The 27,995-nt window shown below is 42.9% G+C and overlaps 2 protein-coding genes across 8 annotated transcripts in view; one reads left to right on the forward strand and one right to left on the reverse strand.

Annotated features, from left to right (window-relative positions):
* LOC109875110 (parafibromin) overlaps window positions 1-27,995 on the forward strand; it is a 78,289-nt gene that overhangs the window by 42,565 nt on the left and 7,729 nt on the right. For all 4 annotated transcript variants that reach the window (XM_031809746.1, XM_031809745.1, XM_020467302.2 and 1 more), the window contains one exon: window positions 15,492-15,549. In XM_031809746.1, the coding sequence (XP_031665606.1) occupies window positions 15,492-15,549 (58 nt within the window). The remainder of the gene's footprint in view (window positions 1-15,491; window positions 15,550-27,995) is intronic.
* Window positions 3,645-27,995, reverse strand: part of LOC109875111 (beta-1,3-galactosyltransferase 2-like) — a 32,788-nt gene continuing 8,437 nt past the window's right edge. The window contains exons 2-3 of one of the 4 annotated variants that reach the window (XM_020467306.2): window positions 15,416-15,559; window positions 3,645-5,480 (exon numbers count right to left, since the gene is read on the reverse strand). In XM_020467306.2, the coding sequence (XP_020322895.1) occupies window positions 4,004-5,371 (1,368 nt within the window). In that variant the 5' untranslated portion in view covers window positions 5,372-5,480; window positions 15,416-15,559 and the 3' untranslated portion in view covers window positions 3,645-4,003. Of the gene's footprint in view, window positions 5,481-8,836; window positions 9,395-15,415; window positions 15,560-27,995 lie in introns of those variants that run through there. The other 3 variants (XM_020467307.2, XM_020467305.2, XM_020467304.2) reach the window with 3 other exon arrangements.

Raw genomic sequence — 27,995 nt, forward strand, 5'->3', positions numbered from 1 at the left:
CATGACTTGTTGTCTTCAAATCGGTTTCTTTCAGTCAATACGTCCCGCAAAATGGCCCATCAGGTTTGATTGTGTTACAAACAGTAGATTGTGTTACAAACAAACCAGTTGATTGCAGTGAAACCAAACATGACTAGAAAAGTCACATTCTGTGTGGGTTATTTACCTGGAATGTGTCGTCGAAAATGGAATGAGACGGAATTCACGACACAAGCGTTTCACAAAATGTTTCGTGTTAGGCTATAAAAACAGATTTTATCAAACAAAATATGAATTGTAACAATAAGCATTGGAATTGCAAACAGGCGAAGATCGTCAAAGGTAAACTATTTTAATGCATTTTGTGATTGTTACGCCTGTGCCGGTTAAATTTATTTTATTTTATGGGGCTCTATGCTCAGATAATCGCATCATATTCTTTCGCAGTAAATCCATTTTTTAAATCTGACAATGCAGTTTGATTAGCACGATTCTAGGCTTTCGATACATGTGAGACACTTGTATTTTCATGAATGTTTAATATGACTATTTAAGTAGCGATCCATGCGCAGAGAGATTAAAGTAATGATGGACTGTGTCTCTTTGCTTTTTTGAGCTATTTTACCAAATAGGGCCATTTTTTTGTATACCACCCCTACCTTGTCACAACACAACTGATTGGCTCAAATGCATTTGAAGGAATAAAATTCCACAAATTATCTTTTAACAAGGCACACCTGTTGAAATGCTTTCCATGTGACTGCCTCTTGAAGCTTGTTGAGAGAATGCCAAAAGTGTGCAAAGCGGTCATAAAGGCAAAGGGTGGCTACTTTGAAGAATCTCAAATATATTTTGATTTGTGTTACACTTTTTTGGTTACTACATGATTCCATATGTGTTATTTCATAGTTTTGATGTCTTCACTATTATAATGCAATGTAGAAAATAGTACAAATAAAGAAAACCCCTTGAATGAGTAGGTGTCCGATCTTGACGTGTGTGAAAGAAAAGCACCTTTTTTTGTTCATTTAAAATAACATCAAATTGATCAGAAATACAGTTTAGACTTTGTTGTAAATGACTTGTAGCTGGAAACGGCAGGTTATTTTGTGGAATATCTGCATAGGTATACAGAGGCCCGTTATCAGCAACCATCACTCCTGTGTTCCAATGGCACGTTGTTAGCTAATCCAAGTGTATCATTTTAAAAGGCTAATGGCCAGAAACTGGAAGTTACATTAAATAGTACCCGCAAAACACCAGTCTCAACGTCAACAGTGAAGAGGCGACTCCGGGATGCTGATCTTTTAGGCAGAGTTCCTCTGTACAATGTCGGTGTTCTTTTGCCAGATCTTCAGTTTCTTGGCAATTTCTTGCATGGAATAGCCTTCATTTCTCAGAACAAGAATAGACTGACAAGTTTCAGAAGGAAGTGCTTTGTTTCTGGCCATTTTGAGCCTGTAATCGAACCCACAAATGCTGATGCTCCAGATACTCAACTAGTCTAAAGAAGGCCAGTTTTATTGCTTCTTTAATCAGAACAACAGATGTTTAGCTGTGCTAACATAACCCTTTTGCAATTTTCTAATGATCAATTAGCCTTTTAAAATTATAACCTTGGATTAGCTAACACAACGTGCCATTGGAACACAGGAGTGATGGTGGCTGATAATGGTCCTCTGTACGCCTATGTGATCTACCGTTTCCAGCTACAATAGTAATTTACAAGATAATCAATGTCTACACTGTATTTCTGATCAATTTGGTGTTATTTTAATGAACAAAAATTGTGCTTCTAAGTGACCCCAAACTTGAACGGTAGTGTTATGTATATGAGAACAAAACATACAAACGCGACATGCAACAATTTGTAATATTTGACTTAGTTAAGGAAATCGGTCAATTTAAATGAATTCATTAGGCCATAATCTATGGATTTCACAGGACTAGGCAGGGGTGGGCTTTATTGCAAACAGAAATACTCAAAATGAGAGAAATAAGCATTTTGTGCATATGGAAAATTCCTAGTATTTTTTTAAATTTAATTTCAGCTCATGAAACATGGGGACAACAACCTGGGGAAATACGTTGTGTTTTTTATATTTTGTTCAGTGTACTTCCATAAATTTCTTTCAACTGGTACCAGGGGACGTTCAGACGAGTCTGAGGCCTATGGGCGTCTTAGAGCAAAACAACCGACATGTTCGTGTCAGTGAGGGTCATCTTTGCACAGAGGGCAGTCCCTCCAGGATTCTGTGTTTCTGTGATTCATTGCAAAATCAACGCATATGATGCAGTAGTTCGCAATTTTGACCAATTCCCACACTTTTTGCGCGTAAAAGGGTCCAATCAAAAGCGGGTTTGTAATTCTTTACCAATTACTGCACTGTTACTGTGGAAAATGGCCCAATCCAACCACACGTCAACAGGTTTTTTTTCGTATTTTTTTCCCTCCTCCCTGGCCTGTCAGCATATTCGCGTGCCAAGATGGGTGATTGTTGATGGCTGACGGGCAGTATAATGAACAGAAATCAATCTCATTTGCCAACAAAAATAACAGCTAACGACCATGCGAAACAATTTCCAAATGTTTTTGGAAACTAGAGAATGTCGACGATCAAGTCACTTCGAATCAGCAGAGCATATGAGAATGTCAGAACAGTTCCCACAGCAGCGGCAGATCACCATGACTGAAGTGGTAGCAGGGAAGACTGTGGCAAGCGCTGAAAGAATCAAGTTGAGTGGCGTTTTACTCAAACTTTTACTCCGCTAACCTTGGCTTTAGTGGGAGGGTCAACACTCTCTCCCCAGTCTGTCTATGGAGAGTGCTCAAAGCACTGAGTGCAATTTGTCAGCTTTGCTGTTTTAAACTCTCTAAAACTTAATACTTATCATGAAAGCACAATCTTTCTGGATTTTTTAAATAAATGGAATAGTAAATATCAACCACAATTCTCTTTTTTATGTTTTCTCTTCATCTCCCTTACTACCCTTTCAGAAAAAGTCTTCAAAATTCTTGCTTGTGATAACTTATTAGAAAGAAATACTGATCCTCAAATTGAAAGAGATTGATCAGCTTTGAATCTGTTAAGAGATGCATCCTGTGTTGATGGCAAGCCAGATGGAGAGGTGTGAATGGATTATGACAGATGTTAAAAGGAAAATAACCCAAATTGAGCACTTTAGATGTTCTAATTGTTTTTCTATTATGTATTCTGCTTAAAGTCATCCTCAAACTGAGCACATGACTTTTATTGCTTTATATGAAATGAATATGAAATGTTTAGCAGAGTTTCAGAGAAGTTTATGCTTTTTTTGGCTGTAGAAATCACAAATGTTGCTAAATCTTGGAGGGATACGGGTCATATTAGTGTGTAGCTCATACTGTTCGGATGCTGCATACAGAAGTTGGCAGATCAGGTGTACCAACTTCAGATGAATCCCAAGTTGTGGTGGTCGTAGAGCAAAATGGAGAACACTCTCGTTTGCGTGAGTCATCTTTCCATAGAGGGGTTATAAAAGTTTGTAGTCAAACTGTTTGGATGATGTGAGACCGATTTTTGGGATGTCTCATTGTCTGACAAACTGCTCTAGCTCTTTCAACTTTCACCACAGATGCGGAAGTGTGACATGTGGATCCAATGCAAAAAAAAAACATCTCTAGCTGAAACTTACAGATCTTTTTTTATTATGATTCTTCGATTCAACCTTAGGGGGTTAAAAGGAAAAGTATTTAAACTCAAGTTGAACAAAATGGATACTAGACGGTGACAGTCCACCAATAGTCTTAAGATATATCCTCATAATAAACAGCACCCACATTTCACATAAGTGATGTCTTCCTCTGTACCCCAATGCATATATTCTTTCAATCAATGAATGTATTAAACTCAAATATAAACTGTAGTAAAAAAAAAAAAAAGGTCTTCAAGCATTAGTTTGTCCAAAAACATGCTTGACTCTGTCATCTCTTGCCCAGTGACTCCTGCACAGGCAATGACCTAACATCACACTCAACCCTCTGTCACCAAATAGGCTGTACACCCTGCAGTTTCCTCTGGTGAAACCTGCCCACCTTGTCTTTGGACGTGTTGATGCAGGCATTGTGCTTGTTGCTCTGCAGGTGGTGCCAGTACTTGAGCAGTTCGTTGGGGTGAAACTGGTGGGAGGTTATGAGGTGGCTATACTTGCAGCTGGAGTAGGACACCCGCCAGTGGTTGAACAGGAACTCATTAGGCGGCGGCGTGGGTTCGATCCGCAGCTTGGCCAGGCAGATGCCCACGTAAACGTCCTCCAGATGCAGCCTGCGGATACCCAGGGAGGCCCTGTAGATCTTTCCAGCCAGGTCCCCTGAGAACACATAGCCCGTTCCTGAGCAGAAAGTAGGGTACACCTCGCTGGGGTACACCTCGGGGGGCATGTACCACTTGCTATTCTTGTTCCTGTTGGGTGCATAGCCCCTCATCAGGTAGCCTGTAATATAGTCCCGTTTGGGGTGCATCTCTGGCTGGAGCAGCTTGTGCACGAGATACTCTGTGTTGACAAACATGTCACTGTCTGTCTTCATGACATAGTTGGTGCCCGGGCAGTGTGTGGACACCCAGTGCATGCCCATCAGGGTTTTTATAGTCAGGTTGTTGTAAGTGTCCATGTAATCCTGCTGGATGATGTCATGGTGCCTCCGGCTCTCGGCCTCCAGGCTGCTCTGCTGCAGGCGGCCTACCCTGCCCTCCTTTACGCCTAACAGGAAGAGCCTAACAAAGCTTAGGCCTGGGACCATGCTCTCGTTCCCCCAGGTCTGCCGAATGGTCGCCCTGGCTTCCACCTGATTGCCCTCCGTGGCTATCAGCAGCACCAGGAAGGGCTCTGGGTTGCCCTCCCGGCACTTGTCGGGCTCATTGATGATGTAAGGGTATGGCTCTGAGGTCAGCAGGCCCCTTAGCCCGACTTCCCCTCTCAAGCTAGCATTAGCCGCCACTGAGTTCTCCAGTCCCGTAATCCCCTGTGGAAAGGAGGAGTCCTGAGGGGAACTGAGGTTGGCATTTCTTTCCGGAGGCGAAGGGGGAACCAGTGCGTCCCTCCATAGAGTCTGTGATGAGCTGTGATTCCCTTTTTCTTTGGTAGAGTGTAGTCCTCTTTCGGTGTAAGCCACTAGGTGCTCCCTCTGCCATGTTGGCCCCCTGAGGCCCGGCAGCCAGTCTTGATGGCCCAGGATGATCAGGAGCGAGAGGAGAGCCAGTAGGCCAGCGACATGCGTGTAGCAGTGGCGCCTCCTCCACTGCATGGTGTCTGTGTACCACCTCCGGGCAGCCGTAACACACTCGGTCAGGTCAGGCGTATGCTGTGTGCGATATTGTTGATGAACCAAGTAATTAGTCGGGAGGTGGTGCATGTATTGAACCGTAACATTCAAGTCACTTTGAATTGTTGGTCAGTTGTCAAACCTGCCCATATGTTTCAACCAGGTTCATGCGGTCTTCAGCAGAGGCCAACATTTTTATCTAGGAGAAAAACAACAGTGATAATGTTAGCACAAGTTAAAACCATCAAACGCTTTGTCTAGGGTGACTGAGTGATTGTAGTGGTGTGATAACATACAGTGCATTGGGAAAGTATTCAGACACGTTGACTTTTTCTACATTTTGTTACGTTAAAGCCTTGTTCTAAAATGGATTGATTAGGGAAAAAACGATTTAATCTACACTACCCCACAATGACAAAGCAAAAACATTTTTTTGTGAATTTAATGTAAATACAAAAAAAAGCTACATTTTAAAAATAGCATTCAGACCCTTTACTCAGTACTTTGTTGAAGCACCTTTTGGCATCGATTACAGCCTCGAGTCTTCTTGGGTATGATGCTGGAAGTTTGGCTTGGTCAGGCTCCGGAGACGGGCACATCGCGCACCGCTCACGAGCATACTACTCGCCAATGTCCAGTCCCTTGAGTACAAGGTTGATGAAATCCGAGCACGGGTAGCATTCCAGAGAGACATAAGAGACTAACGTTCTTTGCTTCAAGGAAACATGGCTCACTCGAGACACACTATCGGAGTCGGTACAGCCACCTGGTTTCTTCATGCATCTCGCCGACAGAAAGGAGCATCTTTCTGGTAAGAAGAGGGACGGGGGTGCATGCCTTATGATTAACGAGACATGGTGTGATCATAACAACATACAGGAACTCAAGTCCTTCTGTTAACCTGATTTAGGATTCCTCACAATCAAATGTCGACCGCATTATCTACCAAGAGAATCCTCTTTGATTATAATACAGCCGCATATATTCCACCCCCCCCAAGCAGGCACATCGATGGCCCTAAACAAACTTTATTTGACTATGTAAACTGGAAACCACATATCCTGAGGCTGCATTGATTGTAGCTGGGGATTTTAACAAGCCTAATCTGAAAACAAGACTCCCTAAATTCTATCAGCATATCAATTGTGCTACGGGTGCTGGTAAAACCCTGGATCATTGTTATTCTAACTTCCGCAATGCATATAAGGCCCTCCCCCGCCCTCCTTTTGGAAAAGCTGACCACGACTCCATTTTGTTGCTCCCTGCCTATAGACAGAGACTAAAACAGGAAGTTCCCGCGCTCAGGTCTGTTCAATGCTGGTCCGACCAATCTGATTCCACGCTTCAAGATTGCTTCGATCACGTGGATTGGGATATGTGCATTGCGTCAAACAACAACATTGATGAATACGCGGATTCGGTGAGCGAGTTTATTAGCAAGTGCATCGGCGACGTCGTACCCACAGCAACTATTAAAACATTCCCAAACCAGAAACCGTGGATTGATGGCAGCATTTGCGCGAAACTGAAAGCGCGAACCACTGCTTTTAACCAGGGCAAGGTGACTGGAAACATGACCGAATACAAACAGTGTAGCTATTCCCTCTGTAAGGCAATCAAACAAGCTAAGCATCCGTGTAGAGACAAAGTAGAGTCGCAATTCAACGGCTCAGACACAGGAGGTATGTGGCAGGGTCTCAGTCAATCACAGATTACAAAAAGAAAACCAGCCCCGTCGCGGACCAGGATGTCTTGCTCCCAGACAGACTAAAACTTCTTTGCTCGCTTTGAGGACAATACAGTGCCACTGACACGGCCCGCTACCAAAACCTGCGGACTCTCCTTCACTGCAGCCGATGTGAGTAAAACATTTAAACGTGTTAATGTTGTAAATGACTATTGAAGCTAGAAACGGCTGATTTTGTTTTAATGGAATATCTACATAGGCCCATTATCAGCCACCATCACTCCTGTGTTCCAATGGCACGTTATGCTAGCTAATCCAAGTTTATAATTTTTAAAAGGCTAATTGATATTTAGAAAGCCCTTTTTGCAATTATGTTAGCACAGCTGAAAACTGTTCTGATTAAAGAAGCAAGAAAACTGTCCGCCTTTAGACTAGTTGAGTATCTGGAGCATCAGCATTTGTGGGTTCGATTACAGGCTCAAAATGGCCAGAAACAAAGTACTTTCTTCTGAACCTCGTCAGTCTATTCTTGTTCTGAGAAATGAAGGCTTTTCCATGCGAGAAATTGCCAAGAAACTGAAGATCTCGTACAACGCTGTGTTACTACTCCCTTCACAGAACAGCGCAAACTGGCCCTAACCAGAATAGGAGTGGGAGGCCCCGGTGCACAACTGAGCAAGAGGACAAGTACAATAGTGTCTAGTTTGAGAAACAGACGCCTCACAAGTCCTCAACTGGCAGCTTCATTAAATAGTACCCGCAAAACACCAGTCTCAACGTCAACAATGAAGAGCCGACTCTGGGATGCTGGCCTTCTAGGCAGAGTTGCAAAGAAACAGCTATATCTCAGACTGGCCAATAAGAAGAAAAGCTAGGCAAAAGAACAGACACTGGACAGAGGAACTCTGCCTAGAAGGCCAGCGTCCCGTTATACAATAGTTAGTGGCACCCTTCTCTTTTAGCGCCTTTCTCCCTAATATTGACACCCACTTTCGACTGGTACTGTGTTACAATTTACATTAAAAAAGGACTACTAATGCTGCTTTGCATGTGAGTCATGCAAGTCTAACTGGAGCCAGTTACTTTTGAGAGAAAATAAACCAAATTACTCTTAATGACTTGCCACAGGATCTATTATTATACTTGTATTTACATTTTGTATCAGTTATTTAAACCCTCACTTTTAGATGTGTTATGAAGAGGAAACCAACATCCTGTTAGTGACTTCATAGCAAATCTTCTTTCTTAAATTGAGGGCTATTTGTGACTTTCCTTGTAAGGAACCGCCCTTGTGCATGATTAAGGTTACTATCTAATATATGGGTGGACTAAATAAGTTAACTATGAAGATCTATGTCCTCAATCGCTCCTTTAGACAATTGGAGGAATTGATACTTGGATAAAGGTGTAAGCAAGAAGTGGGCACATTTGGCATAGCAACCCAAGCGAACTGAAAAAGTATGTTTAATTTAGATTGCTGTGAAAGCACTGCACTGTTTTCAAATTTTTGGGCAACTAGTCCCCTGGAGTGGTGTGGGTTCTCTCACATTCGACTGGATTACATGCCGCTCTCTTAAAATACCCCCCCCCAGACAAAGGGTTGTTTGTGAGAGCGCACAAAAGGTGCTAAAAAGCCAAATCCCTCATGTAGGCATCCTCTGGAATGCAAAGAAACATTAAACACACACACACCCCAATGTGTTCTCAGGTTCTAAACAAAAACGAGCTCTCTAAGCTATATATTCCTTCCTAGCAGCCAGCACCTGTGCATCAGTGTGTACATGGCAGCTTTTACTACCAATACGCTCTTGTAAGAGCATGTGTGTGTTTTTGAGCTGTAATTGAGCACGCCGGACCAGAAGACATACCTGTTCCCCGAGTTCAAGTCGTTTCAGGGCAGGGTGGAGGGCTTGCTCCCCTCATCTCTCTACTAGGGCACAACAACCTGCCCATGACTCTACCCAGTGCTGCTGCCAGCTTCAATGGTTTATCTATTTCTTCCTGTCCACCACACACCTTGGCTCACCTCTCAGCTCCATCTCACGGTTACTGTTTTATCGCTGCTTTTCTCTGTGTGGGGTGGCCCAATCACGGTGTGACTGCTTCTATGGATCCCGCTTTGGCCGGTGTCGTTCCTTCTCTGCCATGTTTTTCAATGCCTTTTGCTGCGAACGCACCCACACGCGCAGAGCGATCCCTCCTTTGGTTTTAAATATGACTCATTGTCAAATTCACTCGGGCACACTGGCTCTTGGTGCCTGTGTGTGTGTAGAGCACCCGAGCTATATTCTCTTCATCCACGGTGCTCTCTGTGTCGCTTGTGTCTCTTCTGCCCCCACACGCTTCCCCTCTATCAAGCTCCCTCGCTCCCTATCTCTCTTGCTGTGCTATCGCTCTGTCGCATCTGCTCTAGCTGGTGGGGGCTACTGAGGGGGGCAGGGCTGTTTTCTCTATATGGTCTGATGGATAGTTGCAGGCTTGGTGACAGTATGCTAGTGTTGTCACGATACCAGATTTTAGTGTTGCACGGTATACCGGTACCACTGTAATGTCACGGTACCAAAACGCCAGGTTTACTTGTAATACCAACATTTTAGAATACCGTAGTACCGTGTCTTATATACTACTGGTAGGACTGAAAAAGTCAATCTAAAAAATCTGCTGGCGCCTGTTTATAAAATGTTTATCAAGTCTGTTTTGTTTCAATTCAGTTGAATTTAATAAGCAACAGCCACTAGTCTCTTATATGCACAGGTCCAATATCCACTTCACTTTCATGCGCATATCATGTGTGGCAGCTAATCAGCCAGCTGCGTCACCTACATGCCCTTACCTGCTTTTCTCCGTCCTCTCTTCACGTGCGTCTATTCCTCCGTCAGTTTTAGAAATATATAATTTAGCCGTGATGGCGAGCAGGGATGCAGTCCCTGATGAGTCTTCTGTTAGATTTGTACATTTGTTACATTGTATCATTATCACTTGTTATAACCAAGAGTACAGACTAGTCTGAGTAGACTTTGAAAGTTCACTGTCATGCAGCCTCAGCTGCAGTGTCAGCGAGGGAACATAGAGCACCACTTCGTGACAGGCATGCTTACAGCAAAGAGACATGTTTTTTGTCTCTAGCCTAAACGGTTAAAAGAAATATGACCCATTTTTACTGGATGTGCCTTTTTTCTCTCCTTTTTAATCGGGATTCAAAAGCATTTTTATATACGGGCCATTTTTTAAACTAGTCCCGTGTCGCTATTTATTGGTTTGATTACAAATGTTATGTAAATATGGAAAATATTTTGGCTGGTAAAAAATAATCTCAGTGGCTGGTAGAATTTTTTTTTCTTTTTCTGCCACAGTGGCTGGGGGACCAAAAAGGTAATTTTAGGCCCTTTTAGGCCCAATTTTTTAAATGTACCGAAGAAAAATAAAGTATCCCTTTACATTTCTCGTTGAGAGCATGGCTCTTCTGTGGCTTGTTGTGCAGGCCTATGACTGGCATTCCAGTCAGGCCAGTGTTGATGTAGTTTAAGCAGCTTGACTTCCACAGACTATCCCAGCAAAGCTGCTGATTCACTAATCTGTCTGTGAGGCCAGTATATCATGAATAGGAAAGAGAAGACAGTGGGAAAGAAACTAGATGCGAGGGAGATTAAGGGACAACCGCTCTAGAGGGATAGACCAAAAACCTTTGCAGGTTTACTAACTTTTTGACTGGACTGGAGGACTATTGGCCTAGTATTGACTGATTTTGAGAGTTAGGGTGACCAATGTCATTAAGAATTGGCACCAAAGAAGTACAGGCCTACATAGAAATGGTTACTTATATTTTCCACATACTTGGAGAATCATACTTGAATACTCCTCGCATCCTTCCTCATCCTCAAACCCCATTGGATGACAAAGTCACACGTCCCTCCACTCTGACCACCTCCAATGGATTTTGGCGAGAGAGGACGCAAGGAATTTGAAATTGAAATTCTCCCTTGGACTAGATGGACAAAATTTGTAATAAACCGCCATTCTAACTCAATCCTTTATTGGTGGACGATGTGCGCTATCTGGACAGCTAAATTAATCTGATAAAATATTCACAGTTCATTATTTTGACAATACAAAACAGGCTTGCATAATTTATTGCATAAGAACTTTAATGTACCGCAATAATACATTTAAAAAACAGCCCATGGGCCCGGGATTTTCATTGCATTCTCTTGACTCTGCCATGAACTATTGAATCATATCTGTCATCTACAACTCACAAGTCTGTGCTGCTGCTCATGGAGTTAACTGACAAATCTGCAGGAAGCCGACGTATTATGAGTTCTGAGTAAAATGATATGAAAACATATCTATCTATATAACTCCGAACTCTGCGTCTCTGAACAGATGGCTCTGGTCACAGCAGTTTTCCCTACCATTCAATCTGCCACCTACCTGTGTTGGAAAATAATCTATGGGAAACACTGGGTCAACTGGTGACTCTTCATGAAGTTCTGTGGACCGTGTGCCATACATCTCCAATAAAATAAGAGACTAAAGAATTATTCAACCTACTAGTAGAAATCCAACAGGAACCAATGTGTCAAAGCAACATTGGCAGTATTTCAGGAAGTGCTTCCGGGTGGAGTTTCTCCTAGGTTCTAATCTAGGATCAGCTTCCCTTCCCCCAATCCTAACCTGAACCATTAGGGGGAAATGCAAAACTGACCCAAGATCAACGTCTAGAGGCAACTTCATCGCGTTCCTAAATTAATATGTATGCCACCAAGGTTCTGGAAAATGGTTCCTCTTTTTTTCTGTACTGAGCAAATTTCAGGTCTTCTGAGTGCAAACTTGAACTTTGAAAATTCTGTGGAACTTCCAGCATGTGTTTACTGTGAAAGCTGTACCCGCTTTGAGTTTCAGACTGTGGTCAAATAGGCTTCTGTGGATGATCATAATGTAGACCTACCAGAGTGGCCTACCATCAAAAACAAAATGCATCCCATAACATTTGAACATGGAAATGGCTGTTCTATCATGCAGTGTAAAATGTATGTAGGAGTGAAGTTCATTCGCAGGCTTATTTCTAATGCGCTCAACTTAGAGGGAATATTGGGTCTGGGTTAGTGATACAACCACTGGTTTGAGTCCCAGGCTCTGGCCGGATCGACAGTATTGAGAGCTCTGACAGTATCGACACTTAACAACCCCCCGTAGATGTTTCTACAGCTCTTCTTTGAAGCCGAGCTCTGGGACTGTCATTAGATGATGAATTACCACTAGACCTTAGAGAGGGTGTGACCCTTGATACACTCCCATCAGACTAGATGCACAACCCTTCCAAGGGGAATCGGCCTGAGGGAGCAACAGTCATCATACCCAACACTGAGGCTCTTGATATGGACAATATATACAGTGCAATCGGAAAGTATTCAGATCCCTTCTCTTGTTCCAACATTTTGTTACGTTACAGCCTTATTCTAAGTCTACACACTAACCCATGATGACAAAGCAAAAATGGGTTTTTAGAGATGTTTGCAAATTTAGTAAAAATGATAAACCGATATTTTATTTACTTAAGTATTCAGGCCCTTTGCTATGAGACTTGAAATTGAGCTCCGGTGCATCCTGATCATATTTGGGATGTTTCTACAACTTGATTGGAGTCCACCTATGGTCAATTTAAACGGATTAAACATGATTTGGAAAGGCACACACACCTGTCTATATAATGCCCAACAATTGACAGTGCATGTCAGAGCAAAAACCAAGCCATGAGGTCAAAGGGATTGTCTGTAGAGCGCCAAGACAGGCAGCGATTCATTTCTTGATGCACCCATCCCGTTAGCGGGATCATTTACGTCAACATCAGCTGGAATGCAGCGCGCCTAATTCAAATGTAATTTTCATGAACTCACAAGTGCAATATAGCAAAACACAGCGTAGCTTGTTGTTAATCCACCTGGCGTGTCAGATTTCAATAAAGCTTTTCGGCGAAAGCTATCCAAGCGCTTATGTAAGAACATCTCTCTCAGTAGACAAAATACACTGCTCAAAAAAATAAAGGGAACACTTAAACAACACAATGTAACTCCAAGTCAATCACACTTCTGTGAAATCAAACTGTCCACTTAGGAAGCAACACTGATTGACAATAAATTTCACATGCTGTTGTGCAAATGGAATAGACAACAGGTGGAAATGATAGGCAATTAGCAAGACACTCCCAATAAAGGAGTCGTTCTGCAGGTGATAACCACAGACCACTTCTCAGTTCCTATGCTTCCTGGCTGATGTTTTGGTCACTTTTGAATGCTGGCGGTGCTTTCACTCTAGTGGTAGCATGAGACGGAGTCTACAACCCACACAAGTGGCTCAGGTATTGCAGCTCATCCAGGATGGAACATCAATGCGAGCTGTGGCAAGAAGGTTTGCTGTGTCTGTCAGCATAGTGTCCAGAGCATGGAGGCGCTACCAGGAGACAGGCCAGTACATCAGGAGACGTGGAGGAGGCCGTAGGAGGGCAACAACCCAGCAGCAGGACCGCTACCTCCGCCTTTGTGCAAGGAGGAGCACTGCCATAGCCCTGCAAAATGACCTCCAGCAGGCCACAAATGTGCATGTGTCTGCTCAAACGGTCAGAAACAGACTCCCATGAGGGTGGTATGAGGGCCCGACGTCCACAGGTGGGAGTTGTGCTTACAGCCCAACACCGTGCAGGACGTTTGGCATTTGCCAGAGATCACCAATATTGGCAAATTCGCCACTGGCGCCCTGTGCTCTTCACAGATGAAAGCAGGTTCACACTGAGCACATGTGAGAGTCTGGAGACGCCGTGGAGAACGTTCTGCTGCCTCCAGCATGACCGGTTTGGTGGTGGGTCAGTCATGGTGGCATTTCTTTGGGGGGCCGCACAGCCCTCCATGTGCTCGCCAGAGGTAGCTTGACTGCCATTAGGTAACGAGATGAGATCCTCAGACCCCTTGTGAGACCATATGCTGGTGCGGTTGGCCCTGGGTTCATCCTAATGCAAGACCATGCTAGACCTCATGTGGCTGGAGTGTGTCAGCAATTCCTGCAAGAGGAAGGCATTGATGCTATGGACTGGCCCGCCTGTTCCCTAGACCTGAATCCAATTGAGCATATCTGGGACATCATGTCTCGCTCCATCCACCAAAGCCATGTTGCACCACAGACTGTCCAGGAGTTGGCGGATGCTTTAGTCCAGGTCTGGGAGGAGATCCCTCAGGAGACCATCCGCCACCTTATCAGGAGCATGCCCAGCCGTTGTAGGGAGGTCATACAGGCACGTGGAGGCTACACACACTACTGAGCCTCATTTTGACTTGTTTTAAGGACATTACATCAGTTGGATCAGCCTGTAGTGTGGTTTTACACTTTTTAATTTTGAGTGTCACTCCAAATCCAGACCTCCATGGGTTGATAAATTTGATTTCCATTGATTTTTGTGATTTTTGTTGTCAGCACATTCAACTATGTAAAGAAAAAAGTATTTAATAAGAATATTTCATTCAGATCTAGGATGTTATTTTAGAGCAGTGTATTACAAACAGCTAGCCGCCAAGTAGATTGGTCACGAAAGTCAGAAAAGCAATAAATGAAATCGCTTACCTTTGATGATCTTCGGATGTTTGCACTCACGAGACTCCCAGTTACACAATAAATGTTCCTTTAGTTCCATAAAGATTATTTTTATATCCAAAATACCTCCATTTGTTTGGCGCGTTCTGTTCAGAAATCCACAGGCTTGAGCGGTCACGACATCGCAGACAAAAATTCCAAATACACAGCCAAAAACTCTGGGGACACCCAGCTATACACTGACGCGATGTGATCTTTCTCGCTCATTTTTCAAAATAAAAGCCTGAAACTATGTCTAAAGACTGTTCACAACATGGGTAAGCCATAGGAAAAGGAATATGGTTGATATCCCTTTAAATGAAGGGAAGGCATTCAAAGGAACATGGAGCTTTCAAAATAGAGGCCGCTTCCTGGTTGAATGTTCCTAAGGTTTTTGTCTGCAATATCAGTTCTGTTATACTCAGACTATTTTAACAGTTTTGGAAACTTTAGAGTTTTCTATCCTAATCTGACAATTATATGCATATTCTAGATTCTGGGCCTGAGAAATAGGCAGTTAAATTTGATACGTTTTTCATCCAAAAATCGAAATACTGCCGCCTACACTCAACAGGTTAAAGGTGTTTCAACAAAGTACTGAGTAAAGGGTCTGAATACTTATGTGATATTAAATTTGCTAACATTTCTAAACATGTTTTTGCTTTGTCATTATGGGGTATTGTGTGTAGATTTAATGAGGGGGAAAACTATTTAATCCATTTAGAATAAGGCTGTAACAAAATATGGAAAAAGACTAGGTCTGAATACTTTCCAAATACATTGTAAATATGTTGTAGACGAGTCTGAGTTGGATGGAACTTGCTTACCCTATGCCAATATGTAGGGTTGGCTTTTCATTCATTAGGCTGTAGGTTGACCGTTGTGTTTTTGTTTGTGTTTCAGGAGGGAGCATCTGCCAGGAAGGCCCAGACACCAGCGCTGCAGCCCGTCCCCAGACCAGGTCTGTAAATCTGTCACCACCAAAGCAGGTGACATGAAAACATTGTGTTAATGTAGGCCTTTTGTAGACACAGCTTTCCCAGTCATTCAAAACCCCTGTATCAGCAGTCACCACCAACCCTGGCCCAAAAGGTAACTTTTAGAGCTGGGTTGGAATAAAACCCTGCACGTCATGTTGACCCCCCCCCCCCCCCCCCCGCGGTGTGCATGGTTTCATTACAGTACTCAAACACCTGATTCAAGACCTTTATTGGTTGAATGTCATGTGTTTTTAATGGGCAGGCCTGCAGACCGTGTTACTCTCAAGGACTAGAATTAGTGGTTGACTCTACAGTCGTGGCCAAAAGTTGAGAATGACACATTAATTTTCACAAAGTCTGCTGCCTCAGTTTGTAGGATGGCAATTTGCATATACTCGAATGTTATGAAGAGTGATCAGATGAATTGCAAAGTCCCTCTTTGCCATGCAAATGAACTGAATCCCCCCAAAAACATTTCCACTGCATTTCAGCCCTGCCACAAAAAGACCAGCTGACATGTCAGTGATTCTCTCGTTAACACAGGTGTGAGTGTTGACGAGGACAAGGCTGGAGATCACTCTGTCATGCTGATTGAGTTCGAATAAGACTGGAAGCTTCAAAATCATTGTTCTTCCTCTGTCAACCATGTTTACCTGGAAGGAAACACGTGCCGTCATCATTACTTTGCACAAAAAGGGCTTCACAGGCAAGGATATTGCTGCCAGTAAGATTGCACCTAAATCAACCATTTATTGGATCATCAAGAACTTCAAGGAGAGCAGTTCAATTGTTGTGAAGAAGGCTTCAGGGCGCCCAAAAAAGGCCAGCAAGCGCCAGGACTGTCTCCTAAAGTTGATTCAGCTGCGGGATCGGGGCACCACCAGTACAGAGCTTGCTCAGGAATGCAGCAGGCAGCTGTGCATGCAGCAGGCATCTGCATGCACAGTGAGGCAAAGACTTTTTGAGGAGGGCCTGGTGTCAAGAAGGGCAGCAAAGAAGCCACTTCTCTCCAGGAAAAATATCAGGGACAGACTGATATTCTGCAAAAGGTACAGGGATTGGACTGCTGAGGACTGGGGTAAAGTAATTTTCTCTGAATCCCCTTTCCGATTGTTTGGGGCATCCGGAAAAAAGCTTGCCAGAAGAAAAGGTGAGCACTACCATCAGTCCTGTGTCATGCCAACAGTAAAGCATCCTGAGACCATTCATGTGTGGGTTTGCTTCGCAGCCAAGGGAGTGGGCTCACTCACAATTCTGCCTAAGAACACAGCCATGAATAAAGAATGGTACCAACACATCCTCCGAGAGCAACTTCTCGCAACCAACAGTTTGGTGACGAACAATGCCTTTTCCAGCATGATGGAGCACCTTACCATAAGGCAAAAGTGATAATTAAGTTCCTCGGGGAACAAAACATCGATATTTTGGGTCCAAGGCCAGGAAACTCCCCAGACCTTAATCCCATTGACAATTTGTGGGCAATCCTCCAGAGGCAGGTGGACAAACAAAAACCCACAAATTCTGAAAAACTCCAAGCATTGATTATGCAAGAATGGGCTGCCATCAGTCAGGATGTGGCCCAGAAGTTAATTGACAGCATGCCAGGGCAGATTGCAGAGGTCTTGGAAAAAGATGGGTCAACACTGCAAATATTGACTCTTTGCATCAACTTCATGTAATTGTCAATAAAAGCCTTTGACACTTATGAAATGCTTGTAATTATACTTCAGTATTCCATAGTAACATCTGACAAAAATATCTAAAGACACCGAGGCAGCAGGCTTTGTGAAAATTAATATTTGTGTCATTCTCAACTTTTGGCCACGACTGTACATGTAGACAGCTTTCTATGTACTACAACATGTTCCTGCCGTTTTAAACACTTTCTAAGTCTTTCTCGGGACAACTGATGTTGCTTCAAGGTTGTGACCTAAGCCAAACTTAAGGGATGGTAAGATTCACAGATAAGCATCCGTCCAAATAAGCATCTGTCCTGGGTGCCCAAACCGATGCATATTAAACATGCATCAGTAATGGGAAATAAAATTAACACCTGCCAAATGCGGGTCAATTTAGGTATTGGCGGGTAAAGACTGCCTATTTCACCAGCCACGTTGGCGGGTGGTCAATTTGCAAGGCTCTACAGTGCGAGCATTACATTTGTGAATAAAAATAATCAAAAGTCAAATATGAGCACATGTGAGTTAGAAAAATGCTGCAGTATCTCTTTACAAAGTATTTGTGGTTTTGTTTCATAGCAGCTAATTGCACAAAGAAATACGAATCTTATATCCCACCTCACGCAGCAACACTGCCTGGCAGGGGAGCTGTGTGCAATAAGTGAAGTTCATTCATAGATTATTTTTGGGGGGGCATAAATTAGTATTATTTACTTGAATATCTACAAAGTGAGCCACTATACCATATTACTACTTAACAATATATTTCTTATTTTACACTGAACAACAATTTTAAAACAATTTAAAAGATTTTAGAGTTACAATTCATATTATAGTGCATACAGACCCCTTGACTTTTTCACATTTTGTTACGTTACAGCCTTATTCTAAAATGGATTAAATCGTTTCCCCCCTAATAAATACACCCACTCCCTGTAATGACAATGCAAAAACACGTTTTTAGAAATGTTTGCAAATGTATTAATAAAAAACTTAAATTGCATTTACAGAAGTATCCAGACCCTTTAATCAGTAATTTGTTGAAGCACCTTTGGCAGCGATAAGTCTTCTTCGGTATGAAGCTACAAGCTTGGCACACCTGTATTTGGGGAGTTTCTCCCATTCTTCTCTGTAGATCCTCTCAAGCTATATCAGGTTGGATGGGGAGCATCGCTGCACAGCTATTTTCAGGTTTCCAGAGATTTTTATCGGGCTCTGGCTGGGCCACTCAAGGACATTCAGAGACTTGTCCAGAAGCCATTCCTGTGTTGTCTTGGCTGTGTTCTTCGCCCCAGCTCTGGTGCAGGTTATCAAGGTTCTCTCTGTACTTTGCTCCATTCAGCTTTGCCTCGATCCTGACTAGTCGCCCAGTCCCTGCCGTTGAATAACAACCACAGCATGACGCTGCCACCGCCAAGCTTCACCGACGGGATGGTTCCAGGTTTCCTCCACATGTGGCGCTTGGCATTCAGTTCAAAGAGTTCAATCTTGGTTATATCAGACCAGAGAATCTTCTGTCATGGTCTGCGAGTCCTTTAGGTGCCTTTTGGCAAACTCCAAGCGAGCTGTCATGTGCCTTTTACTGAGGAGAGGCTTCCATCCGACCACCCTACCATAAAGGCCTGATTGGTGGAGTGCTGCAGTGATGGTTGTCCTTTTAGGTAGGTTCTCACATTTCCACAGAGGAACTCTGGAGCTCTGCCAGAGTGACCATGGGTTCTTGGTCACCTACTTGACCAAGGCCCTTCTCCCCCAATTGTTCAGTTTTGCCAGGCGGCCAGCTCTAGGAGAAGAGTCTTGGTGGTTCCAAACTTCTTCTACATAAAAATGGAGGCCACTGTGTTATTGGGGATCTTCAATGCACCAGAAATTGTTGGTACCCTTCCCCAAATCTGTGCCTCGACACAATCCTGTCTCTGAGCTCTACGGACAATTCCTTTGACCTCATGGCTTGGTTTTTGCTCTGACATACACTGTGGGACCTTTTATATAGACAGGTGTGTACCTTTCCAGATAATGTCCAATCAATTGAATTTACCACAGGTTCCTACAACTTGATTGGAGCCAACATCTCAAGTATGATCAATTGAAACAGGATGCACATGAGCTAAATTGAGTCTCATAGCCAAGGGTCTGAATACTTATGTAAATAGGGTATTTCTGTTTTTAAACATATTTGCGGAAATTTCTAAACTGTTTTCGGGTATTGTGTGTAAAAAAATGTATATATTTGACTTCACTAGGGTATGCGGAACGTTAGTGTCCCAACTCAACAACAGCCAGTGAAACTGCAGGGCGCCAAATTCAAAACAGAAATCCCATAATTAAAATTCCTCAAACACACAAGTATTTTACACCATTTTAAAGATACACTTGTAAATCCAGCTAGTGTCCGATTTCAAAAAGGCTTTGACGAAAGCACATCAAACGATTATTAGGTCAGAGCCAAGTCACACAAAAACACAGCCATTTTTCCAGCCAAAGAGGAGTCAGAAATGGAGAGAGAATTAAACACTTAGCTTTGATCTTCATCAGATGACACTCATAGGACTTCATGTTACACAATACATGTACGTTTTGTTCGGTAAAGTTCATTTATATCAAAATCTGAGTTTACATTGGCACATTATGTTCAGTAGTTCCAAAACATCTGGTGATTTTTGCAGAGCCACATCAATTTACAGAAATATTCATAATAAACATTGCTAAAAGATACAACTGCTATGCATGGCATTTGATGCAACTGCTGTGTCAGATTTCAAATAAACTTTACGGAAAAAGCACACCATGCAATAATCTGAGTACAGTGCTCAGACCAAAACAACCCAAACAGATATCCGCCATGTTGTGTAGTCAACAGAAGTCAGAAATAGCATTATAAATATTCACTTACCTTTGATCTTCATCAGAATGCACTCCCAGGAATCCCAGGTCCACAATAAATGTTTGATTTGTTCGATAAAGTCCATTTATGTCCAAATACCCCCCCCCCCCCCTTTTTTGGGGGGTTTGCGCGTTTAGCCCAGTCATCAAAATTCATGAGGCGCGATCACTAGGTGCAGACAAAGTCAAAAAGTTCCGTTACAGTCCGTAGAAGCATGTCAAACGATGTATAGAATCAATCTTTAGGATGTTTTTAACATAAATCTCCAATAATGTTCCAATCTGAGAATTCCTTCATCTTTAGAATTGCAATGGAACGCAAGCTAACTCACGTCAGCTCATGACACTCTGGGAGAGACCTTACTCAATCCCCTCTCATTCGCCCCAACTTCACAGTAGAAGCATCAAACAAGGTTGACATCTAGTGGAAGCCTTAGCAAGTGCAATATGACCCCATAGACACTGTATATTCGATAGGCAATGAGTTGTAAAACTACAAACCTCAGATTTCTCACTTCCTGGTTGGATTTTTTTCTCAGGTTTTTGCCTGCCATATGAGTTCTGTTATACTCGCATACATCATTCAAACAGTTTTAGAAACTGCAGTGTTTTCTAATCCAAATCTACTAAATATATGCATATTCTGGCTTTTATGGCTGAGTAGTAGTTTAATTTGGGCATGCTTTTCATCCAAAATTCCCAATGCTGCCCCCTACCCTAGAGAAGTTAACTAAATCAATTTTAGAACAATGCTGTAATGTAACAAAATGTGGAAAGAGTCAAGGTGTCTGAATACTTTGACCACCATTTGCCTCAGGCAGTGCAAAATCTCCTTTGCATAGAGTTGCTGGATATTGGCGGGAACTGGAACACATCGCTCCAGAGTGTCCCAAATATGCTCAATGGGAGACATGTCGGAGTATGCAGGCCATGGAAGAAGTTGCACATTTTCGGCTTTCAGAAATAGTGTACAGTTTCTTGCGACATGGGGTCGTGTTTTATAATGCTGAAACATAAGGAAATGGCGGTTGGATGAATTGTACGACAATTGGCCTCAGGATCTCGTCACGGTATCTCTGTGCATTCAAATTGCCATCGATAAAATGCAATTGTGTATGTTGTCCGTAGCTTATGCCTGCCCATACTATAACCCCACTGCCACCATGAGGCATTCTGTTCACAACGTTGATAACAGAAAACTGCTCGCTCACACAACACCATCTGCCTGGTACATGCCTGGTGGACTTCCTGAAGTCATCATGCCAATTGCACGCTCCCTCAAAACTTGACATTTGTGGCATAACTGAGCATTTTAGTGGCCTCCTATTGTCCCCCGCACAAGGTGCACCTGTGTAATGATCATGGTGTTTAATCAGCTTCTTAATATGCAACACCTGTCAGATGGATGGATTATCTTGACAAAGGAGAAATGCTCACTAACAGTGATGTAAACTCATTTGTGGAGAGAAACAGGTTTTTGTGCATGGAACATTTCTGGTGTCTTATTTCAGCTCATGAAATTTGGGACCAGGCATGTTGTGCTTTATGTTTTTGTTGAATAAAATCTGGGCGGCTGGTAGATTTTGATTTTCTACCTGCACCAGTGGCTGGTAGACCAAAAAAAAAAAATACTTGGGAAAAGATATCCAAAATGTTAATCACTTGGTGCTGATTTATTGATTCTCAGTCTTGTGTCCAACAATTTTAAAAAGTATATGCAAAAAAATTGTGGGTGCAAATAGTTGGGGATTCCTAAACTAGAGATGCACGATATATCGGTGAACATGTCGGAATCGGCTAATATTAGCTAAAAATGCCAACATCGGTATCGGCCGATATCTAGTTTAACGGCGATGTTAAAAACTGATGTCAAAGCTAACGTGCATACCTATAGAACGTGGGTACATGACGTAATAATGGCAAGAAAGATTTTGCGCTTCACGTGCAACACGGCATTCCTAACCAAGCCCACAATGTCATCTGTGTGGATCAAGCAGTCATTTGAAAGAGTAAGAACATTTTAGCGAGAACTCAAAGGTGGATGGAATTCATTGCCCTTAACAATCAACCATTCTCTGTCGTGTGTGATGTTGGCTTTCGCCGACTGGTCAAGCACAAGTAAACACTACCAAGAGCGCTATTTTTTCAGATGTTGCCCTACCGGAGTTACACAGTAATAGCGTCACTATTATTAGCTTCACGACATACATACTACGGAACGCCGTTTGGCTCATTGCGTGTCAAAAAAGATACAGTAGCACTGTCAGTGGTGCAAACACACGCCATGAATTGTGTGTTTACAATACCGTGTTAGTAATAAAGCATTGTTTGTTTGACTGCAACTTCTGGGGTAGCTAGCTTTAGCTTGGTACCAAGCAAGCACTAATACAACCAGCCTGAAAACAATGACCAGTAGAAACTGCAGTCATTTTCATTATTCTTAGCAATGATTTAGGAATCCTTGTGATTAAGTATTAGCTAGGTTGCCACTTGTTGTTCGCCTATTGAAATTGAATATCAGTTCATGAAAATAAATGGCTAGCCAGCTGCTTAACCCTGTTGCCCAAAGCTAACATGTTGCCAGCTAGCTTCATCTGGCTAGTGAGGCTCGACCGGACCAGGTTATGTGTTGTGAAGCTAGCCACTGTTGGCCCTCTTTTCTTGGGCTTCTATTTAATAATGAATACTCAAAATGTGCACTTGTAAATCATATCAGTTTTAATCAATACAGCTGTAGACAGAAGTCAAAGATCAAACATACAACTGATGTCTCTCCCGAGTTCTGCAAAATAGGAAAAGTCCAAGTTGCTTTTTATTATGCTTGCCCATAGTGATGTAACTGCCTACATCAACACCTACTCATGAGACCAAGCCCATGCATATACAGTTATACAAACTTGCAGGAGCGAAATATAGTTCCAGTGTTTTCTAAGGGCTCAGCAGTAATTTTCCACTCCCCAAGTTGCTTTATAGTGGTATGTCTGACTTGTTTCTTATCTCTTTCACTCCCCTGCAGAGTTCTGTCTATGAATCTCTTTAAGCCTTGAGGTGTATTCTCACACACCCTGTTTTGAGTGCAATAATTCGAAGCTCAAATATATACATTGGCTAAATGCCATGCTAATTTCTAAATATTAATATTGACAGTAGTAGCTCAACATTTGAACTGCAAAAATGACAAGTTAATCAGTGGGTGATGGCGGTTTCAGATAAGTGGGTGGAATAAAAGTATAAATTGCCCCCACCCCTAATGCCTACACACTCGATCTACTTTGAGAAGTCATCTCATCAGCAGCAGATAGTAATAAACCAAATCTCATGAATTCGTTCCCCAAATCAAATCGCACTAAAACGTATCGGAGGCTATGGATCTAGATGCGTATATGGAATTGTTCATGAAAGGAGAGCTGCCAAACGTCAACGTTATAAACGTCCTGTCAATTCTGTGATCGGCATCCTACACGGAACGCGGTCAGACAAGTGTTTGGCAGCTGCCATCAAGCGTCCGTCATTGTTCCCACACATGGCAGTTATCGTGGAAATGAAAAGAACATGAGGTCCAGAGCTGAAGGTCACCCCTTCCCCGGTCTTTGTGCAGCGTGATGAATCACATGTCTGTTTTGCTATCCCCTTCTGTTATTCGGCATCTCTATGGCTGTGTAGAGAAGTCACATTCTCTGTGTGTGTGTGTGTGTGTGTTTAGGGGTGTGTTTTTGTGTGACATGCACTAAATATACAAAAGTATGTGGACACCCCTTCAAATTCGTGGATTCGTTGCTGGCAAGTGTTTTAAAATCGAGCACACAGTCTGCAATCTCCATAGACACACATTGGCAGTAGAATGGCCTTACTGAAGAGCTCAGTGACTGTCAACGTGGCACCATCATAGGATGCCACCTTTCCGCATATCAGTTCGTCAAATTTCTGCCCTGCTAGCACTGCCCTGGGCAACTAAGTGCTGTTGTTGCTTGTAGACGTTTCCACTTCACTAACTGCTCAGCCGCGACGTGGTAGGTAACACAAGCTCACAGAACTGGACCGGCGAGTGCTGAAGCGCGCAGTACGCAAAAATGATGTCCTTGGTTGCAACACTCACTACCGAGTTCCAAACTGCCTCTGGAAGCAACTTCATTACAATAACTGTTTGTCAGGAGCTTCATGAAATGGGTTGCTATGGCCAAGCAGCCACACACAAGCCTAAGATCACCATGCGCAATGCCAACTGTCGGCTAGAGTGGTGTCATTCTCGCCACCATTGGACCCTGGAGCAGTGGAAACGCGTTCTTTTGAAGTGATGAATCACGCTTCACCATCTTGCAGTCCGACGGACAAATCTGTGTTTTGAGGATGCCGGGAGAACGGTACCTGCCCCAATGCATACTACCAACTGTGAAGTTTAGTGGAGAAGGAATAATGGTCTGGGCTGTTTTTCATGCTTTGGGCTAGGCCCCATAGTTCCAGTGAAGGGGAATCTGAATGCTACTGCATACTATGGCATTCCAAACGATTCTGTGCTTCCAACTTTGTGGCAACAGTTTGTGGAAGGCCCTTTCCTGTTTCAGCATGACAATGCCCTGTGCATGTAGTGTGCGTCCACGTTGTGAGCGATAGTGAAAGAGCGAATCTCCGTTTGGGCTGATCTGTGACCAACTAGCACCTCCCCCAGTTAGAGGTGAATAAGGCAACCTCAGTTACACAGGCAAGGGTACTTTGACACACACACACAGATTAAATGTACATGGAAAGGTAGTGTTTCTGAAACAAAAGAAACAGAGGTAATGAATGCACCGAACACAATACAGTAACTGATAGCACAAGTAGAGCAACAAGGCTATTAACAAAGGAAGGACAGATTTTGAATATTGATATGCTACCTGCACATACAGGTATTATTAAATAGCTCTACACAAAGGCATCATACACCAATGGTAACAGCTAACTACGAAGAACAATATACAAATGTCACAACTCACTTTGCACACACACAATTCCACAAGTCCAGAGATATGAGTCTAACTGTTGCTCTGTGACTGCTTGAAAGAGGCAGGAATTGTGGAGTCGGGAATTGCCTGTGATTGGCTGAGCCCACGGTGTGATAAGGCCCCAGGCAACCAATCTGTTTGGCTAGGGCCAGAGATGTGAAGGGTCAGTTTACGACCTATAGCCTAGCCTGCTAAGCTCCTGAGGGGGGGGCTACTGCAAGAGTTAGAAAGTTGCAGAGTTTGTATCCCTAAGAGAAAGCTGCGAGATGGTGTGCTAAGGGTCTCCAGCAGGGATTTCGTAACAGATAGCCTGACAGGCAGAATGTTACACATTTCCACTACTCTGCTTGTGTGGATTAATAGATGAGCCTGGTTTGATAAACTAGCAGACATCACAAATGCTGGCCTGGAGAAATGAACACTGAAACTCAACTTTAAAAAAATATGTATTTTTAATTTGACTAGGCTAGTCAGTTAAGATCCAATTCTTATTTACAATGATGGGCCTACCCCAGCCACACCCTAGCCCGGACGACGCCTGGCCAATTGTGCGCCACCCTATGGGACTCCCAATCACAGCCGGTTGTGATACAGCCTGGAATCAAACCAGGGTCTATAGTGACGCCTATAGCACTGAGATGCAGTGCCTTAGACCGCTGCGCCACTCGAGATTTTAAAGTAGTGTTCATTTTTGCAGCTTTTTTTTGTTTAGTTTTAGTCTTAACACCATTTAGTCTTAAGTCACATTTTTAGTCATTTCATCCTTTTACTTTATCAGTCGACAAACTCTAGACAATTCTAGTCTAGTTTTTGTCACAGCCGTTTTAGTCAGGTAGTCAGTGCTTTTTTTTCTATTAAATAATGAATGTTTAGGCTACCTCTAACCTCCATTGTACACATTCAGATAGCCTTGTCCAACTAGGCCTACTAGGCCTACTATCTCCTGGTATGCCTTGGCTGGCAACATTGGTATTGTGGCAGATTGTAACCAATGCCAGCCATAATTAACCATATTGGCTATAAAGCCTTGGTTACAGGTTAAACCATTTACAGCTCTGATTTTCTGATTTTCCCATCATAACCATCAAGGGGGTAATTTGAGCTTTCCAAAAAATGTAATGTATTACTGTACTCCTAATATTCATCAAATAGCATCCCCTCCCCCATTAGGAAATAAGCAACCGCAAGATTATGTTTAAAACTGTTTATGCATCGAATATCTATGATGAGTACTCATCTGTGTCTGTGGGACTGAGTTAGGCCTCTGGGGCTTGAGCTGACAATTTACCTACAGCTGGCATTCCGTAGATGTGATGTGTGTGACCCGAGATAGACAGAGCCTGGCGGAGTAGAACAATCCCATATTGTGTCCAATCATTCTTGCATCTGGGAAATGGCACCGGGTGCAGGTGACCACAGGATGAACCCAGGATGGTGCCCCCGATCTGCATGTTGAGGTGGAAGCAGCCATGACTACGCATTTTTGGGTCCCCTATATAAGATCTATATAAGGTTAAGCTCTCGGCAACACCTTTTAGTGTGTGGCCGACCAACTGCATTATTGTAATAATTAATCAATATTAAATAAAGGTGATTGTATGAAGAAATGAGTCTCTCTCAGTATTATATCAATTTCCACAATCGGTGCAAGAGCGGCAACACAGTTGAATGAAACAGTGCATATGGGAAACTAGAGCTTCTGATGTGATCAAAACAAAAATACCCTACATGAAAAGGAGAGCGTAAACATTGTTTTTAGGTTAGTTACGAGACAAGTGTTCTGGCTTCGCATCAGTTCAAAAAGATTGACAAGTGACTGCCTGGGAGCTGTGTGGGAGAGCCGGGCAGACCAGCTCCATCAGACCGCGCAACTGAAAGATGTTAATTCTGCCAATGAGAGGACTGCAAACGGCTAAAAAAAGGTGACCCAGCTGCCTCCAATCCCCCCAAAAATGGAAAAGATAAGCACAGCAAATCTGGAAGTTACATGGTGCCTATTATTCCATTCCTTTTGAATTGTGGGATATAGCTGCATCTTTAATGGCCTGGTTTGTGGACTCCGATGACCACTTGAGTTATGACAATATCTGACACATTTCGATTTTGGAGTGTTATGTCTATTTAATGACACCGTGTTTCTTCTCTTTGATTTGTGAACCGCAAATTTCAATGTCTTTTGCTTATTCTTTGTTTTTGCATTAATGCAACACGGTGTCTCATCTCTCGTGTCAAGTAAGCTCTTAATAATCAAAGTAGGATCAATTCTGTTTTGTGTCCTGGTGGAAAAACGGTTGAAAAGAGATGTGAGCGTTAAAAACAAAACAGCAAATCTATTTTTGGAAGTCTCACTAGGCCTGCAACTACTGTAGCTCGCAAGGCTCTTCATATCAAACACATTGCTCTGTTAGATAAGATCTGGGTAGGAGTGCTCATATAGGATCAGATTTGCCTTTTTAGATTATAATGAATAAGATTATATTGATGGGGTGACCTGATTTCGGGACAGATGCTTTGTGGATATCCGTGTTTTAACTACAATAAAGACAGGCGCTTTGCTTCTGTGAAACATACAAAACATATCAAGAGTAGCTGCTCCACTACTCATTGGATCCCATGGCTAAAGCTTGTCTTGGAACCAGACAAACTGACATCGTTACAGCTGTGCGTGTCTGAGGTAAACTAACTCCTTGAAGATTTTTTAGTTTTTTTTTATGGTCAGAAAATGAGTGCATTAGCTTTACCTGGTTTATGCCTGTCCGTTTCACTTAATTCAGGACACAAGCCAGAGCTGTCATTTCCTCTGTTCAGTGTGTCTCATCTGTTGTCAAATTTGATACTTTTTGCAGCACATGGCTCATAATGGGATATCGGTTCTTTCTGTCA

Source organism: Oncorhynchus kisutch, linkage group LG30 (genome assembly GCF_002021735.2).
Source record: "Oncorhynchus kisutch isolate 150728-3 linkage group LG30, Okis_V2, whole genome shotgun sequence".
NCBI lineage: Eukaryota > Metazoa > Chordata > Actinopteri > Salmoniformes > Salmonidae > Oncorhynchus > Oncorhynchus kisutch.